The 19,755-nt window shown below is 48.5% G+C and overlaps 1 protein-coding gene across 2 annotated transcripts in view; it reads right to left on the reverse strand.

The window, feature by feature from the left end:
• ANXA5 (annexin A5) overlaps window positions 1-13,654 on the reverse strand; it is an 89,579-nt gene extending 75,925 nt beyond the window's left edge. Inside the window, exons 1-2 of one of the 2 annotated variants that reach the window (XM_073572004.1) lie at window positions 13,501-13,654; window positions 9,294-9,326 (exon numbers count right to left, since the gene is read on the reverse strand). In XM_073572004.1, the coding sequence (XP_073428105.1) occupies window positions 9,294-9,302 (9 nt within the window). In that variant the 5' untranslated portion in view covers window positions 9,303-9,326; window positions 13,501-13,654. Of the gene's footprint in view, window positions 1-9,293; window positions 9,327-11,299; window positions 11,384-13,500 lie in introns of those variants that run through there. The other variant, XM_073572003.1, reaches the window with a different exon arrangement.
• Window positions 13,655-19,755: the final 6,101 nt, after the last annotated feature.

Raw genomic sequence — 19,755 nt, forward strand, 5'->3', positions numbered from 1 at the left:
AAGTGCTTCACAGAAGTTTATAACGCAGAGCCGCGAAAATAAAAAAATATTTTTTTTTCCTCAAAAAATTATTTTTAGTCCACTATTTTTTATTTTCACAAGGGTAACAGGATAAATTGGACCCCAAAAGTTGTTGTCCAGTGTGTCCTGAGTACGCTGGTACCCCATAAGTGGGGGGGGACCACTGTTTGGGCACACGTTGGGGCTCGGAAGGGAAGTAGTGACGCTTTGAAATGAAGACTTGATGGAATGGTCTGTGGGCGTCATGCTACATTTGCAGAGCCCCTGATGTACCTAAACAGTGGAAACCCCCCACAAGTGACCCCATTTTGGAAACTATATCACCTAAGGAACTAATCTAGATGTGAGGTCAGCACTTTGAACCCCCAAGTGCTTCACAGAAGTTTATAACGCAGAACCGTGAAAATAAAAAATCTTTTTTTTCCACAAAAATAATTATTTGAGCCCCCATTTTTTTATTTTCCCAAGGGTAACAGGAGAAATTAGACCCCTAAAGTTGTTGTGCAATTTTTCCTGAGTACCCTGATACCCCATAAGTGGGGGTACACCACTGTTTGGGCACACGTCGGGGCTCGAAATGGAGGGAGCACCGTTTGACTTTTTGAACGCAAAATTGGCTGGAATAAATGGTGGCTCCATGTCGCGTTTGGAGAGCCCCTGGTGTGCCTAAACAGTGGAAACCCCTCAATTCTATCTCCAACCCTAACGCCAACACACCCCCAACCCCAACCCTTAGTCCAACCCCAACCCTTAGTCCAACCCCAACCCTTAGTCCAACCCCAACCCTTAGTCCAACCCCAACCCTTAGTCCAACCCCAACCCTTAGTCCAACCCCAACCCTTAGTCCAACCCCAACCCTTAGTCCAACCCCAACCCTTAGTCCAACCCCAACCCTTAGTCCAACCCCAACCCTTAGTCCAACCCCAACCCTTAGTCCAACCCCAACCCTTAGTCCAACCCCAACCCTTAGTCCAACCCCAACCCTTAGTCCAACCCCAACCCTTAGTCCAACCCCAACCCTTAGTCCAACCCCAACCCTTAGTCCAACCCCAACCCTTAGTCCAACCCCAACCCTTAGTCCAACCCCAACCCTTAGTCCAACCCCAACCCTTAGTCCAACCCCAACCCTTAGTCCAACCCCAACCCTTAGTCCAACCCCAACCCTTAGTCCAACCCCAACCCTTAGTCCAACCCCAACCCTTAGTCCAACCCCAACCCTTAGTCCAACCCCAACCCTTAGTCCAACCCCAACCCTTAGTCCAACCCCAACCCTTAGTCCTGGACCTAACCCTAACCCTAGCCCTGGACCTAACCCTAACCCTAGCCCTGGACCTAACCCTAACCCTAGCCCTGGACCTAACCCTAACCCTAGCCCTGGACCTAACCCTAACCCTAGCCCTGGACCTAACCCTAACCCTAACCCTAGCCCTGGACCTAACCCTAACCCTAGACCTAACCCTAACCCTAATGGAAAAAAAAAAAAAAAAAAATATTTTATTATTTGTCCCTACCTATGGGGGTGATAAAGGGGGCGGTGATTTACTTTTTATTTATTTTGATCACTATGAAAGTTTATCATAGTGATCAAAATAAATGAATCTGCAGCGTTGCAGATTCGATTCGGCGCACTGCGCATGCGCCCGCCATCTTGCAAGATGGCGGCGCCCATGACGCTGGACGGCAGGACACCGGGACGGATAGCGGGAGATCGGAGGCACAAAGGAGGGTGAGGGGGTGATCGGAGGGTGAGAGGGGATGATCGGAGGGCTGGGGGGGCGGAGAGAAGGCGGGGGGGGCAGATCATGACGGCGGCTGCCGATCGGTGCCGTCAGAAGGTGGCGGCAGCCGATCGGTGCCGTCAGTCGGTGTGGGGGGGGGGGGGGTCGGGTCTCGGTGTCCAGCCATGTCCGATGCTATTTCAGCATCGGCCATGGCTGGATTGTAATATTTCACCAATTTTCATTGGTGAAATATTACAATCGCTCTGATTGGCAGTTTCACTTTTAACAGCCAATCAGAGCGATCGTAGGCACGTGGGGGCTAAGCCACACCCCCAGGTGTTAACTCTGAAGGGTCCTTTGTGTGCGGGTCGGGTGACCTTTCAGTGACCCCGGTCACCCGACCCGCAGGGGGGCTATTTATAGCATGACGCCTACGTAGGCGTCATAGGTCGTTTGGGCACTGCTTTTCATGACGCCTACGTAGGCGTCATAGGTCGTGAAGGGGTTAAGCAAGTTGAAGATAAAATGATCTCTAAAAGGCCTAAAGTTAAAGATGACACATTTGTTTTGTATTTTAGGCCAAAAAGTAATACACATTGTAATTTTTAAAATGTGAAAAAAATGACAAAAAGAAAAATGGTCTGATGCTAAAGTTTGGGCACCTTTGGAGATTTGCGTGCTCAGATAACTTTGACCAAGGTTTCAGACCTTAATTAGCCTGTAAGGGATATGGCTTGTTCACCCTCAATGTTAGGAAAGGCCAGCTGATGCAGATTCCACAAGTTTAGAAACACATAACCTCCTCTAACCTTGTGCGAAAAAACAGCCACCATGGGTTCTTTTAAGCAGCTGCCTAGCACTCTGAAAATGAAAATGGTGGAGGCCCACAAAGCAGGAGAAAGCTATAAGAAGATGGCAAAGCGTTTTCAAGTTGTCCTTTCCTCAGTTCAATATGTAATTCAGAAATGGCAGTTTACTTAAACAGTGGAGGTCAAAATAAGGTCTGGGAAGGCCAAGCAAAATTTCAGAGAGAGCTGCTCGCAGGATTGCTAGAAAGGCATATTAGAACCCCCACTTGACTGCAAAAGACCTTCAGAAAGATTTAGCAGATTCTGGAGTTGTGGTAATTGTTCTACTGTTCAGAGACACCTTATCAAATATGGCCTTCATGGAAGAGTCATCAGAAGAAAACCCCTCCTGCACCCTCACCATAAAATTCAGCATCAGAGGTATGCAAAAGAGCATCTAAACAAGCCCAATGCATTTTAGAAACAAGTCCTGTGAATCGTTGAAGTTAAATTCTTTGGTCGCAATGATCAAAGGTATGTGAAGAGAAAAAAAATTGCATAGAATTTCAGGAAAAGAACATCTCTCCAACCATTAAGCATGGGGGATGGATTAATTATGCTTTGGAGTTGTGTTGCAGACAATGGCACAGGGAACATTTTATGGGTAGAGCGAAGAATGGAGTCAATGAAATTTCAACAAATTCTTGATGCAAACATAACACCATGTGTAAAAAAGCTGAATTTGAAAACAGGATGGCTTCTACAAATGGATAATGATCACACACATCAAAATCCACAATAGACTACCTCAAAAGGCGATAGCTAAAGGTTTTTCAATCATTGAAAATCTGTGGCTAGTCCTCAAAATAGCAGTGCATGCAAGATGACCCAGGAATCTCACAGAAATGGAAGAATTTTCCAAGGAAGAATTGATGAAAATCCATCAAACAAGAATTGAAAGACTCTTGGCTGGCTACTAAAAGCTGTGATATTTTTAAAAGGGAGTGCTACTAGGTACTAACTATGCAGGGTGCCCAAACTTTTGCATTGGACTATTTTCCTTATTGTAATTTTTAATATGTAAAAAATGACAATATATAATTTTTTGGCCTAAAATACAGAGAAAATGTGTCATCTTTAACTTTAGCCCTTTTAGAGATCATTCCATCTTCAACTTGCTTAACTGGTCACAACAGTAATTTTGACCAGGGGTGCCCAGACTTGTACATGCCACTGTATAAAGAAAGCCTTTCCAGCAACTATTTGCCCTCGGTGCAGTTCCCTGACTGACCTGGAGCAAGTGGTAGGGCCAGAGAGTGCTGAGGTGAGCAAAGTCAATGCCCCCCCCCCCCCCCCGTTACTGCAAGATCCCTCACAAGGACTATGCGATGCAATTCCTCATGCAGGTGATCAGTCACATGACCGCATGAATGCAATTTGCATATATGTGGTCACATGCTGACAAGTCTCATGTGGCTTCTCCCACTAGTAAAGAAGTGTAGTTTACTCAGCGTGGAACCACAAGTAAGGAAGTCACATGACTGCCCACTCGTACAGGGCATATCGGGGAATCGTCAGAGTGGGAGCATTGCGTACATTACAATTCCACAGGCTCAGAGTGACTAGAGCGTTCACTTTTTAGAGCAGACATCCCCTTAATACGGTGGTGTTGGCACATTGTGATTTCAGCACAGACTGGTTCTCCGGCCTCCGCGATCCTAAGTAAACGTTTTACAGTTTATTGCATCACCACATGAGCCGTATCCTCTCTGAGGAACTGAAATAAGCAGCTGCAGGCTCATTAGAGCCGTGAAGGCAGCCAGTAGGAAATATTACAGAACAAGGTCACTTTCATGGGTGGGACCCAAATATGACCATTATGGGGACAAATACACACATTTTAGAATCCTAGTAGCTTTAAGAACAATCAGCTGGGGAACAAGGATTGCTGTTCACCTTTCAGGGAGCACGATGAAACCACAAATCATTAGCGCATGCGGTTACTTAGGTCTCATCATAAACACATCAGGAACTGCCAGACGGAAGCTACAAAATCAGCCTCCCAATGTCAGTGTCTGTAACCAATTAGTGCTATTAGATCTGATCGTATTTGTGATCCATGTCAGACCAGTCCCCATTAAAGTCTATAGGCCGGTCGAACTTTGTGTGCCATTTTATAGAAATATACAATACTGTGACATAAGGCGGCATGCACCGGTGGGACCACACTGATTACTATGGGGTCTGCTCACTTCCTCTTGATGTATGATATGTCCGAAGGCAGGGAAAGTGAATCTGGGGCTGATTGGGTGCAGGGCTTGTGTGACAATCTCACATAAGCACTGGGAGAGCGAGTGCCGACACTGCCAGAATAGCACTGACAGTGAGCAGAAGTGTTATTTTACTGGTGTAGACATACTGATTGAGACTGGGCTGTCAAAGCAGTGGATCACCCCTTCAAGAAGAGACTGTCAGCACAGAATGACTGTTCAAACCAAGTCCAGGAGCTCAGCGTTTCATGGTGGGGACAGTTGTTTCTATACACCTCCCCACCTGCTTGGTTTCCCTCTCTATACCCTTCTCTGGCCCTATGAAGCCAGAGATGTCAAATAAGAGGGTGGGGGATATAAAGGGACAACAAGCAGGTGGGAAGGTGTATTTAAGTGATTGGACCAACCCTTAAGGCTATATGCCCACATATGAAGAAAATTTCTGCATGAAAACCGGACTCCTTCGCGTCCCCAGACACATAAAAAACGTGGAGTTTTCCGCAAAATTAGTGAACATGCTGCGTTTTCTTCGTGGAAAAAACGCATCAATATGCACAAAAAGTGCAAAATGCATTAAAATGAATGGGATGCTTCTTAAGCAATTTTTGCTGGTAAAAACGCTTACGTGGGCACACAGCCTAAATACCGAGCAGCGGAGCTTAGTTTGAACAGTCTCTGTGCTGACAGCCCCATTAGTAGATACTTATATGTTTGTGCATAAAAGCGGAGGAGGTTGGCAGTGCATTGGGCCAGACAAATGCATGGCACCAGTCTTTCATTAATCTCCACATTGTGCTGCGTGAGGCCCATGAAATGATGGAAGTTTCCCCAAGTCACTTTTCTATGATTAAGTGAAGTACACAAACCCCAGCAACTCCCATAGTTCCTCATTATGAAGATAAATTGTGGTGATCTGGACAATAGCCCTAAACAGCAACATGTTACTCTTACAGTAACACCCGAAGTCAAAAATGCTTGTCACAATGGCTTTTCTACCATAATCTCATGAACCTGCCATAGATATACCATCTTTTTTGCCAAATATAGGAACAGGAGTGTTACAACAGGCAAAAACCGCCATTATAGGTGCAGACATTCTCATTAGATTAAATAAGGATCAACAGCAGGATACCCCCTATAGTTACATCATATAAAAACACCCCTCAAACACCACTGTGACAAAAAAAAAAAAAATAAAAAAAAACACGACAAGGAAACAATATCCCAAGTAGAATCAAACTTAATTAAAAATACATAAGGTTAACAACAAGTCTGCTCATCTACAAATGGGACAAAAGTAGATAAATATACAGTAATTGGATCAACCTTGCTTCTTTATTACAAATTATATTGCCATTACCTTATGAGCCAATTTAGTGTCCCATTTCTACATGAGCTTTAAAAGGAACCCATTTTGTCAAAAAGCGCTAATTAACCTGAAGGTTAATAGGTACAAAAGCCGGGCTGCACGATTATTTTGAATCCCACCCAGCAGCCTCCAGCTTTCAGTCATAGGGGTGCATAGTTTCAGTCACAGCCTTTTACGGAGTGAGTGGCGGCGGTAACCACAGCACCAACGGACAGCCAGCTAAGCGATGCACTGCAGAGTCAGCTGTCAGTGTCGTGGCTATAGATACCGCTCAGTACACAGTGACTGAAGCCACGCCTCTATAACTGAAAGCCAGCCAGAGGTTGCTGGGAGGATTAAAGTTAATTTCCTCTCAGCAGCTGCACAACTTTAAAACGCTAATAACCCCATATCTGCAGGTTAAGAGCATTTTTTTAGTGCAGCTCTGTTACAAATGTAAGTTCCTTGCCCCTACTCTCATACTTACCTGCTGCAGTCTTCAACTGTTTTCAGCGCCACTCCCATCGGTTTCCAACAATGTGACCTGCCAGATCTCTACAGTGTTTTATGGAGTGAGCCGGAGGTCACTTATCAATGCAGGTCTGAGAGCCTCCTTCAGGCCTCATTCTGGCTCTCATAGACTTGCATTGAGGGCTTGTGACGTTACTTCTGGTCAGTCAGACCTTGCGGTCACAAAATGGTGCCTTTGGACCGGAGTGAAAAGAGCTGAAGACAGCGAGTGGCAAGTAGACTACTAGCTGCAGGGATCTTGCATTAGTAGCACCACTCCAGCACTGATAGAAAAAAAAAAAGTTGAAGTGGCGCTTTAGGTATTGATAGTGCTTCCGTTATTGATATGCACTTGAATTTTGAGAAACCAGGAAAGAATACTTGTCACAGCCTATAGCAGGAGGGTGGAGTTATTAACGTGTGGTAATTCGTGTGCACTAGTCGAGGTCTTAAGTGTTCCCCAAAGTTTTTCTGACTGGATTACTACATGTAGTTTTCACTTTTATGAGGCTGAGCTGCGGTGCCAGACACAGCCCAAGGAAAGGCGGGGTGTACGGTCTCAAAATTCCAGCTTCAGTTTTATTTGCTTTGACCTACATGCTACAGAACTAAAAACTGTCCCACTAAAACTGTTCCAGTGGAAAAGTCAGACAGTATGTTATTAGGAACTTGGACAAGTCTATTACTGTTCCCAAGCATTATTTGCACAGATGAGGAAAGAGCAGCTGGTGTAAGGTTTCTAGACTACAGCACTGATGGGGTTACTGATCACACTGAGCATTGCCCTAGTAATGGAGCTCAGCCGCTTTTCTATTGGGTGGAGGTTCACACAGGAAGATAATTCTGCAAAGAGAAAGAACTGGAGACGTCAACATGAGCAGATCTTAGAGCTCTGAGGAAATAACACACACACATATATATATATATATATATATATATATATATATATATATCACAGTTTCAACAAACTGCATAAATCAATAGTATAAGCAAATAAGGTATATTACAAAGTTTCCTAAGTTTGTCAGAGAAAGAAGTTTCTTCCTTCATGTATAAACGACTGCACCCTCCCCTGTAAGCATCATTCACTGAAAACTTTTTAGCAGGTTATCCTATTCCAGACCAGACAGACTACCACCGCGCAGAGGAATGGTCTTACCACTGCCTAATGACGTCTATGGCAATACGGAGAGGGCAGGGAAGGAGGAGCACAGACAGAACACACTTCAGTTTTAGTGAAGAAGTTGTTTAGTCCTAAACTACAAGTCTGCAGTCACATTGTACGACGTGAGGATTCCCCGATGACTGCAATCATGTGAGCATAAGTACGTGACATGGATAATCCCGGCCACATTCCAATGACTGTTTTTGCCCTCGTTAAACACACTTGCATTGAGCGCGGCTGCACTCATCTAGTCGAAATGTGGCCGGAAGTATGTACATCACATACTTGCATTCACACGACAGCCGCCACTGAGAATCCTCATAGAGCATGCGATGTGAAGACTTAAGTCTGCAGTTACATAGTGATTGCAGATTTGTAGTTTAGGACCGGACAACCCCTATGGCTGAATTCACAGCTACACTGATTAGTCTTGCTATAGGATGTACTCTAGGCTGCTGTTAGAGACAGGAGGGGCTGGAGTCTCTCATCTATGTTTAGTGGAAAGAAAAAAAAAAAAAAAAAAAAAAAAAACCACTAGTCTCCACCCAATATCTCAGAAACTGAAAGCCAGAGATAGGTTATAGGATTCAAGGAAGAATGGCCAGAAATAATGTTAACACACATGCTTATCCTGAAGCTACAGGTACATTTTACTCCTGCCTAAAAAGTTCAATATTGCACAAAAGCAAGTTACATACCATATACAGCCATCTCTGGGGAACTATTGAACCGTGATATACCCTTGACAAATATGGTACATTTTTCTCTCTATGAATCATACGGTATTGGCCAGAAAAAATAAAAGCTTGTCCAAGACACAGAAGGGGGAGAAGTGAAGGGAAAGAAAACCCACACACAATACAATTCACTCTGTGGTCTGCGTCAGCCCAAAAGTGAAGAAGTCACCATTCAAGCAGCTTCTGAATCGCTGTAGCCAGATATTCATCCTCCCTTTGCTGATGAGCCAATCGCAGGTCACAGCGGAGAGTGTGCTAGGGTGAAAGGTGATGTGTACACGTTGTGTCCAAGTTGTGAAAGTATAAAATAAATAAAAAACACATCCTTTCCCCTGAACAAGGTCATAGTCTCCTGTTTCATTAGATGTTATATTACAGAGCACTGATTCTAGGGGAGAACGTCACCATAATACAAAGCTGTTCAACAGGCACCATCTAGCCAGAGGAAAAGCCCTTGGCCTGCAGCATTTCATTTTACGCTGGAGTACCCTATAGAGGTTTAGTCTCAATATTTTATTTCCATGTATCACAGCTCTTTAATGTCTATTTAGAAATCTGCAAGAAAAAAAAAAAAAAAAAATAGAATCGATACTAACTGCAGTGAGGGAACCTGGTCTTCCAGGCGCTCTCACAAGGGGCACCGTAAATACAGCACTATATAGAAGACTCAAGCCATCATTTTATAGTATAAGTACATACACCATTTGGCAATAGTAAGTGAAGGGCAGCTCACCTTCGCCATTGTGCTTCTGATGTGCTTCTGGGGCTGTAGAAGGAAGGACAGTAGAGGTTAGAGGAAAAGCTGCTATGGCCATTGTCGTAAACCAAGGTCTTTGGAGAAAAGCCTACATTTCCGGCATGTAATCAGCTGTGAGACAATACATGTAATATGCAGCGTTGCTTACTAACAGGAAGCTCCTCAGGCGATGCCAGGAAAGTCAAAGATACGTTAAAGGGAAACCATCAGCAGGTTTTCCCCGAAATAATGAATGCCCTGCATCTTACAGCATACTAGAATGTTGTATATAGTGTATGTCTACAAGGCATAAAGAAAATAGCTTGTTACAGACAGCGCAGTCCGGTGGGCGTCTCCGGCCTTGATCCGGCGCCTTCTTTTTACGATCGCAGTCCTCAGTCCCTGCTTCATGTAGAGGAGGATGCAGCCTGTGTCATACACACAGTGTCCTCCATCGTGCACCTGCACAGGCACACTTCTCTCGGTCCTGTAAAGTACTACAGTAAACATTCACCGGCTTTACCTCGGGGTCACTGCCACTCTTTGGTCTTCCCCAGTGTATGGGCATTATAGTACTTTGATCAGCAGGGCAGAGAGAAGTGCGCTTGTGCAGGAGAGCGATGGAGGACACTGATGTAGGTAGGACGCGTCATCTACATGAACCAAGGTAGATTCTAAAAAGAATCAAGACCAGAGAGACGCCCTTCAGACTGGACTGAGCCACCTGCGAGTATAATAAAAGCTCGTTTTTGTGCTGACTGACGTTATACAGCATTCTAGAATGCTGGAACAGAGGGCTGAAAGATACTGCCTGTACTTCATATGGCAAAGAACCTGGTGACAGGATCCCTTTAATATGCTAATAAGCAGAGGAGCCGTGGGCGCCAGCAGAGTCTACATTACAGAAACCATTATTCCTGCCTTGTATCCTGCTCAGGTGTAACCTTACAGTAATACGACTCCTACATGGAGAGCAGACAGACAACCTTGCCGTCCTACAACATGCTGATCCCTGGTTCTGCTGAACGATCGGCCAATAAATCCCCAATATCAGAATGGGCCCCAAAGTGTTTGCTCCATGTAGATTTCACACCTGGTTCTGACTTAACTAATGCCACGTGAAAGTTGCTTTAGTCTGAATAATAAATGCCTAAAATATGAGAAAAGCAGAAGCCTCCCCACTCTGATACAGGCAACTAACTTCATCTGCACGTTATTATTATGCACATAATTTGAGCCACAATTTTGTAAAAACACCTTTTAAGAAAAGGGGCCGATGACTGGTCAAAGAGTATTGTTTGCCACCAGCACACCACCTCGTGTAAACAGGGACGGCGTGCTGCCGACAATAATGATGTGCAGACTACTGATCAAATGTAGTGGCGATGATCGCTCCATGTAAATGAAGGTAAACGAGAGCCGATCAACGCTTGTATCAGGAAGAACTTGTTTTTTGTGGACTGATGATGGGGAAAAAAAAAAAAAAAAAAAAAAAAAAAATGCATTTTTTATTATTTTTTTTTCAGATTTGTGTATCAAAGTCACACGTTCATGTGAAAGAGTGCATTGAAGAAGAAAAGACAGCGATCACACTCACATGCCAACCATGTGCTGTTTTTCGCTAAGTAGCGGATAGAAGAGACCCCCCTCCCACGAGTAAAACTGATAACAGATGTGTCTGTTTTTATAGTCCAAAGACATCCAGTAAATCTTAAAAAAAAAAAAAACGTGAGCAACAAGGATATGTGAATGAGGCCATACAGGGGGCTAATTTCAGAGGCCACAGTTTCACAACAGGACTAGACTGGGGGGCTGCACAGCATCTCTGATCACAATACCTGTCATACAACCAGAGTTGGCAATCGCAGCACAAATTAATAAGGACCCAGAGGATGTGCGGACTGCAACAAGCAAGTCAGAAGAGGTTTAGTCATGTTGGATTTTTTGCGACTTGCTTATCACAGTTGTAGCACCCTCAGGGGCCGCAGTGTGACCCCATTTACTTGTATGTAGCAGACTTGTGTTACAGCCAACGTCAGAATAGCACCAGCCTGTGTGGGAATATACACCATCATCTGTGGATGTGGGAAAGCTCCACTAACCAATACGGCCCCTCCCTGGATGCGGAGATTGGGACCACAGGGTATAATACAAGGTTACATGGCAGATTGGAGGCCGGCAGAGGAGAAAAGTGAAGCTCATAGGCCCAAAACAAAATCTCCAACATGGCCCCCAACTATAACAGGGCTGTCATAGTTTTGTCTTTCCATATGGGGGCAAAGAAACCTCTCCAAACTCCAGTGCGGCTCCATCCCTCGCACCCTCTATATTTATGCCATCACAGAAGCCAAGTTGTAAAATCAACTGTTGCTCAAACACTGAGAGCACAGGGCTGCCTCCTCCTCACCCCCGGCACACTCTGCCCCATGCCAGAGCGCTGCCTCCTCCTCACCCCCGGCACACTCTGCCCCATGCCAGAGCGCTGCCTCCTCCTCACCCCCGGCACACTCTGCCCCATGCCAGAGCGCTGCCTCCTCCTCACCCCCGGCACACTCTGCCCCATGCCAGAGCGCTGCCTCCTCCTCACCCCCGGCACACTCTGCCCCATGCCAGAGCGCTGCCTCCTCCTCACCCCCGGCACACTCTGCCCCATGCCAGAGCGCTGCCTCCTCCTCACCCCCGGCACACTCTGCCCCATGCCAGAGCGCTGCCTCCTCCTCACCCCCGGCACACTCTGCCCCATGCCAGAGCGCTGCCTCCTCCTCACCCCCGGCACACTCTGCCCCATGCCAGAGGGCTGCCTCCTCCTCACCCCCGGCACACTCTGCCCCATGCCAGAGCGCTGCCTCCTCCTCACCCCCGGCACACTCTGCCCCATGCCAGAGCGCTGCCTCCTCCTCACCCCCAGCACACTCTGCCCCATGCCAGAGCGCTGCCTCCTCCTCACCCCCAGCACACTCTGCCCCATGCCAGAGCGCTGCCTCCTCCTCACCCCCGGCACACTCTGCCCCATGCCAGAGGGCTGCCTCCTCCTCACCCCCGGCACACTCTGCCCCATGCCAGAGCGCTGCCTCCTCCTCACCCCCAGCACACTCTGCCCCATGCCAGAGCGCTGCCTCCTCCTCACCCCCAGCACACTCTGCCCCATGCCAGAGCGCTGCCTCCTCCTCACCCCCAGCACACTCTGCCCCATGCCAGAGCGCCGCCTCCTCCTCACCCCCAGCACACTCTGCCCCATGCCAGAGCGCTGCCTCCTCCTCACCCCCAGCACACTCTGCCCCATGCCAGAGCGCTGCCTCCTCCTCACCCCCGGCACACTCTGCCCCATGCCAGAGCGCTGCCTCCTCCTCACCCCCAGCACACTCTGCCCCATGCCAGAGCGCTGCCTCCTCCTCACCCCCGGCACACTCTGCCCCATGCCAGAGGGCTGCCTCCTCCTCACCCCCGGCACACTCTGCCCCATGCCAGAGCGCTGCCTCCTCCTCACCCCCAGCACACTCTGCCCCATGCCAGAGCGCTGCCTCCTCCTCACCCCCAGCACACTCTGCCCCATGCCAGAGCGCTGCCTCCTCCTCACCCCCAGCACACTCTGCCCCATGCCAGAGCGCCGCCTCCTCCTCACCCCCAGCACACTCTGCCCCATGCCAGAGCGCTGCCTCCTCCTCACCCCCAGCACACTCTGCCCCATGCCAGAGCGCTGCCTCCTCCTCACCCCCGGCACACTCTGCCCCATGCCAGAGCGCTGCCTCCTCCTCACCCCCGGCACACTCTGCCCCATGCCAGAGCGCTGCCTCCTCCTCACCCCCGGCACACTCTGCCCCATGCCAGAGGGCTGCCTCCTCCTCACCCCCGGCACACTCTGCCCCATGCCAGAGCGCTGCCTCCTCCTCACCCCCAGCACACTCTGCCCCATGCCAGAGCGCTGCCTCCTCCTCACCCCCAGCACACTCTGCCCCATGCCAGAGCGCTGCCTCCTCCTCACCCCCAGCACACTCTGCCCCATGCCAGAGCGCCGCCTCCTCCTCACCCCCAGCACACTCTGCCCCATGCCAGAGCGCTGCCTCCTCCTCACCCCCAGCACACTCTGCCCCATGCCAGAGCGCTGCCTCCTCCTCACCCCCAGCACACTCTGCCCCATGCCAGAGCGCCGCCTCCTCCCCACCCTGCTTCCTGAAAGCAAGACAAAGTGGAGAAGGAAACTTACTGTGGTTTATGGCAAGACACAAGCAAGGAGATGCTCCCGAGGACCGAGCGGCAGACAGAGTGTGCAGTAGTGCTCCTCCCTGACTGCTGCCACACCCTGCTCCCCAGCACTGCCCGCACTTCCCTGCTCCAGCCCTTTTTAACCATTGGTCAGTTTTCATTTGTTAGTTTGGGTGAGGCTGCCCACTGTGGTGTCATGGCGGCATTTGTGGGGTGTGCGGCTATTTCCTGCTGGGGAGTCAGGATATTCAGCCACATGACACTTTAGTCATTTTTGGGTTTTTTTAAAGCCGCTCAAAAATGAAATGTTTTCCCGAACTGTTTCCGATACTCACCCATGTGCCCGCATATTGTGTATACAACACTGAATAGATCGAGCTCATCTGTACACAGCCATACACAGCACAGGGTGAAATAATGTTACACACACGCCCTGCCGGACACACCGTACTTACCGCACAGGACCGGCCTGGGGTTTTTACCGAGTGTCAGTGCCCTGTGAAACACATTTCTCCATCTTCTCCATTGTCTCTGTCTGCAGTAATCGCACTTTGATGACATCCAAGTGCAGTCCGATGTGTCACACACTGACTTGTATGGGTACATGTGAGCCGAGTCTCGCAGACACTTACAAAACGCTGCGATTATTTTTTTTTCTCATGCTGATTCGCCATGAGAAAACAATCACAGGTTTGAGCTGCCTCGCAGAACAACACTGGTCTGAGTGCTATCCGCTAATACATTACTACATCGCACAGCACTGAGCCATGTGAGTGAACCCTTAGGCTGAGTTCACACGTGGCGTTTTTTTCGCGTTTCCGCGGCGGTTTTAACCGCGCGATTTTGCCGCGAAAAATAAGCATCCCATGCATTCCTATGGGATTCCGCAATGCTGTGCTAATGCTGCGGAATCGCTTTGCGGTAAAAACCGCAGCATGCTCATTAATTTCGCGGAATCGCAGCGATCCCGCACCCATAGGAATGCATTGTTCCGCTTACTTCCAGCATGTGGCTGTGCACACCATGCGGAAAGTAAGCAGAACATTTGCGGATGGTACCCACGGTCCGGAGGAGAGGAGACTGTCCTTCGGGCTTTGGGCACCATATCCCTGTAAAAAATAGAATTTAAATAAAAAATATTGTTATTCTCACCTTCCGACGTCCTGCGCTGCCTTCCCGCCTCTCTTCACGCTCCCGGTCCCAGTAAGCCTTTGCGAGCGATGACGTCCGTTCTCGCGGGATTGCGAAGTCTCACGGTCATTCGCGCAACGTCATCGCGAATGACTGCGAGACGTCGCAATCCCGCGAAAACAGACATCATCGCGGTAATTGTCGCAAAGGATTACTGGGACCAGGAGCGTGGAGAGAGGCGGGAAGGCAGCGCAGGACGTCGGAAGGTGAGAATAACAATATTTTTTTTAATTATTTTTTACATTCTATCTTTTACTATTGATGCCGCATAGGCGGCCTCAATAGTAAAAGGTTGGTCACACTCGTCAAACACTATGTTTGACCAGTGTGACCAACTTGTCAATCAGTTCTCCAAGTGATGCTACAGATCGCTTGGAAAACGCTAGCAATTCTGCAAGCAAATTACGCTTGCAAAATGCTAGGTTTTCCGCGGGAAAATCGCGGGAATTTAAAATGCGATTTTCCTGCGGAATGGAATTCCGGAATTCTCGCGGTAATTTCCGCGAGAGTTCCGCTACGTGTGAGCCCAGCCTTATAGATAATGGTCACCGGAGTCAGGAGGCATAACATAAGCTAAAAACACAGCAACCCCCGACCAAGCGATCTCAGGGTATGTGCACTACATGTTTTTTTAAGATGGGTCTGCTTTGAAACCTGCTTGAAAGGGGCTCAAAAAACGCGGATGAACATGTTCGTTTCATGACTTGTTGTTCATATGTTCCGGCTTTTGAGGTACTTTTAACTGCTTCATGTTTCTGAAATTGTTAAGAGGTTAAAAAAAGAGATCAGACCATTCTTCAGGTGTTTTCTGCTCTGAAATCAGTCTGTACTTTATAATAGAAGTCAATAGGGGGGCTCAAAAGATGATCGTAACACGGGACAGATGGGGCAGGATCACAGGTCATCACAAGTGGGCAGAATGGATACTCATGAGGGCAGGATTGGAGAACATATGGGGCCAGGATGGGATGACATATGGCTGGAGCCAGGAATCAGACACACGGGGGCCAGGATGGGAGATATTATTACCACAGGGGCTAATTAAGGGATATTATTATGCAGTCATGTATTTATTTTATTTTTTGAGGATACTGTTTTAAATGGGCAGGATGGAGACAGATGGAGTAGGATGGAGACAGATGGGCAGGATCATGTGGCAGGATGGAGACAGATGGGGCAGGATGGAGACAGATGGTGCAGGATCATGGGGCAGGGTGGAGACACATGGTGCAGAATGGATATAATGGAGACAGATGGAGCAGGATCACGGGGCAGGATCACGGGACAGATGGAGCAGGATCACGGGGCAGATAGGGCAGGATCACAGGGCAGATGGGGCAGGATCACGGGACAGATGGGTCAGGATCACGGGACAGATGGGGCAGGATCATGGGACAGATGGGGCAGGATCACGGGACAGATGAGGCAGGATCACGGGACAGATGGGGCAGGATCACAGGACATCACAAGTGGGCAGAATGGACACACATGAGGGCAGGATGGGAGAACATATGGGGCCAGGATGGGAGAACATATGGCTAGAGCCAGGAATCAGACGCACGGGGGCCAGGATGGGGGATATTATTACCATAGGGGCTAATTAAGGGATATTATTATGCAGTTATGTGTTTATTTTATTTTTTGAGGATACTGTTTTAAATGGGGGGGCGGTCCTTTTACTGTGCAGAGCGACACTGTCACTTTTTTTTCTTCATCTGGTGTAGTGTACAAGTTGGGAAAAAATTAAGTAATGTGTTCTGCAAGCGGTGCTCTAGATAACTGTGTTATTTCATGAAGAGACAAACCTTGGCTGGAAGAAGAGATGGTGGTCTGTGCTGGATGAAGATGAAGGACTTCACCTAGAGACGTCACTGGTGAGTCAGTGTGTTACCTGTACACTGACACGATACACTGTGTACATAAGACCGCTGTATATAGTATAATGTCACCAGTAATCGCTGTATTACCTTTACACTGACAGTATATACAGAGCTCCTGTGTGTAATGTCATTGATCACTGTATAACCTGTACAATATATACAGCACTCGTGTGTATAATGTCACTGGTAATCACTGTATTACCTGTATGCTGATGCTGTCTTGTCATGCTCGCCATGTCTGTCATGTCCGCCATGTCTGTTTTGCCTCATGACCCATGGAGCGGTGTGCATGCACATCTCATGTCTGCTATCCTGCATGTTCCCTAGAGCAGTGTGCACACTCACCTCATGACTGTTGAGCTGCGGGATGCCTGCGTTTCTGCTCTGCCTTCTGGGATCGTCTCGTCATGTCTAGAACCCCTGATCATGTGTCCTTCCTATGTTCCAGCAGAGGCTGGTTCTGCATTCATCTCTGCATGTCTGAAACCCTGATCATGTGACCTTTCCTAGGATCCTGCACTGTCCGGTTCTGCAATCTTTTCTGCATGTCTGAAACCCTTATCATGTGACCTTTCCTAGGATCCTGCACTGTCCGGTTCTGCAATCATCCCTGCATGCCTGGAATCCTGATCAGGTGACTGCTCCCTGTGATCCTGGAGGAATGAACTGGAAGTTCTTCCCTGGTCCTGACCCGGAAGTGGAGGTGCTGTGCCTTATATCAGACCGCCCCTTCCTATGCTCAGGGCCTGAGTATTGTGTTGCTTCCCTGTATGGCTGCTTGGTCTGCTGGGTCGCTCCCTCTATTCTGTGCCCTTGCACTTTGCTCTGTCATGTGTCTCTGCACACGCTCCGTGCTCATACTCCGTCTCTTGTCTCGTGTCTTGTCTGGTGTTTGTCCTTCGTGCCATGTTTGTCCGTGCCTTGCTTTGCATTGTAGTACTTTCTATGTTCCCTGCCTTGCCTGTTTTCTCTATACCTTGTTCCGTACCTTGCCTTGCACTGCCTTGTTCCTCCCTATGGTCTCAGTCTTTGCTTTCTCTGCCTTGCTCTCTCCTATGGTGCTCTGTAGTGCCCCCTGGCACACGCACCATTCCTCCTCTTTCCTATTGTGCTCTCTTGCACGTTTCTAGGCTAGTCCCAAGGCTCTCCCTTGGCCCGGCTCTGGGCTTCGGCCTACGCTCCGCTGCTAGCTCCGTTCTCGCTCTGATCTGACTCCGTGTTTCTGCCTATGCTTCCGTTCCTGGTTCCGTCCTCTGCCTAAGCTCTGCCTGGTTTCTTGTCTTGTCTTCCCTTGCTGCTTCGTGTGCTCTTTGCATGCGCCTGGCCTTCCTAGCCTCCTGTTTGTGCCTCAGCCGTGCCTGCCTGCTTGTGCCTCAGCCGTGCTCGCCAGTCAGTGACAGCTGTGTCGCCTGCCATGCCTCAGCCGGGTTCGCTGGAGTCTTGCCTGTCTGTCAGTGCCGCAGCACTCTCTGTGCTTCCTTGCATTTCATGCTGTTTCCGCACTGTGCTTTCCGTGCTCTCTAAAACAAGCGCAGGCCCTTGCCTGCCCATGGCATACCTCTCCGTCCTTCTATAACAGTACGCGCAAGTTTTGCCATGTATCCTGTCGTGCCCTCTTGCACGCACAGATCCAAACCCTGTTCTCGTACTGGCGTGTCTCTTTGCACGCGCGGGACTCTGCTTTGTTACCTTGTGCCTTGGCGTGTCTCTACACACGCACTCTGTCTTGTCCTTGTGCTTTGGCGCGTCTCTTCACACGCACCCTGTCTTGTTTTGTGAACCCTGGCGTGTCCCCTACACATGCACCTTGCCTTGCACCTAGCCTTGAACCCTGGCGTGTACCCTACACACGCACCTAACCTTGGACCTTGGCGTGTTCCCTAACACGCACCATGCCTGGATATCTGTCGTGCCTCCTTGCCTGAACCCTGGTTTGCCTGCCGGATGCCCGCTGCCAGAGATCGTAAGCTGGATGACTGCGGCCTGATGTCCGGAGCTGATGTCCGCAGCCTGATGCCTTGATCATGTCGATCGTTGCCAGTGGTCCGGAGTCCGATGCCATTGTGCCTTTACCTGTACCTAGGCATGCCACCTGGCACGTACTATGCTATGGATCTTGGCGTGCCCACGCGCGCACCTTGCACGTTTTGCTTGTTTTCACTTTTGCATTGTATGTGATCCTGAAGATCTTAATGAAGATACCTTGCACTTACCTCTTGTCTTGTCTTGTTTCCTGCTTGTCCCTGGTCGTCAGACACTCCCATAGTGTCCCCCTGAGCCGGACGTCTAGTCCCAGCAGTCGTGGTGGCTCACCCCCTTGGTCTTGCCCCTGACACTCCCTGTATAGGGGGTGGTACCTCAAGGTCAGCTCGCCCTCGGTGGGTGGGTGCCACGACCCAGAGGGTCCACTCAAAAAATGGACTCACCAGAAGCTGAGTCCGTCACATGTATACAAAGCTCCTGTGTATAACGTCACTGGTGAGTCACTGTATTACCTGTGCACTGTACACTATATACATATTCTATGGGGGTGATTGCATCTTACTCTATGAGGGGCTACATTATACTATATGAGGAGGCTACATTAAATTCTATGTGCGGGCTGCATTATATTCTATTGGGGGCTAGATTATATTGTATGGGGGCATCATTATAGTTTATGAGGGGACTACATTATATTCTATTTGGGCTGCATTATACTATATGAGGAAGGCTACATTGTATTCTATGGAGGGGCTACATTATACTATATAAGGGGCTGCATTATCTATGGGGGCTGAATTATACTCTATGTGGGGGCTGCCATATATTCTATGGAGGGGCTACATTATGCTATATGAGGGGGGCTGCATTATATTCTATGGGGGTTACATTATATTCTGTGGGGTAGCTGCATTATGCTCTAAGGGGTGGCTGCATTATACTATAAGAGGGGGCTGCATTATATTCTATGGGGATTACATTATATTGTATGGTGTGGCTGCATTATACTCTGGGGTGGCTGCATTATACTCTGTGGGGTGGCTACATTATGCTCTATGGGGTGGCTGCATTATACTGTTTCGAGGACTATGGGGAATACATTATACTATATGAAGAACTATGGGGTGCATTATACTATGGGACGTGAATTGTACTACATAGATGACTGGCGGTGTATTATACTATATGGAGCACTATGAGGA

This window comes from Dendrobates tinctorius, unplaced genomic scaffold (assembly GCF_039654945.1).
Source record: "Dendrobates tinctorius isolate UK_male_01 unplaced genomic scaffold, ASM3965494v1 ptg000030l, whole genome shotgun sequence".
Lineage (NCBI taxonomy): Eukaryota > Metazoa > Chordata > Amphibia > Anura > Dendrobatidae > Dendrobates > Dendrobates tinctorius.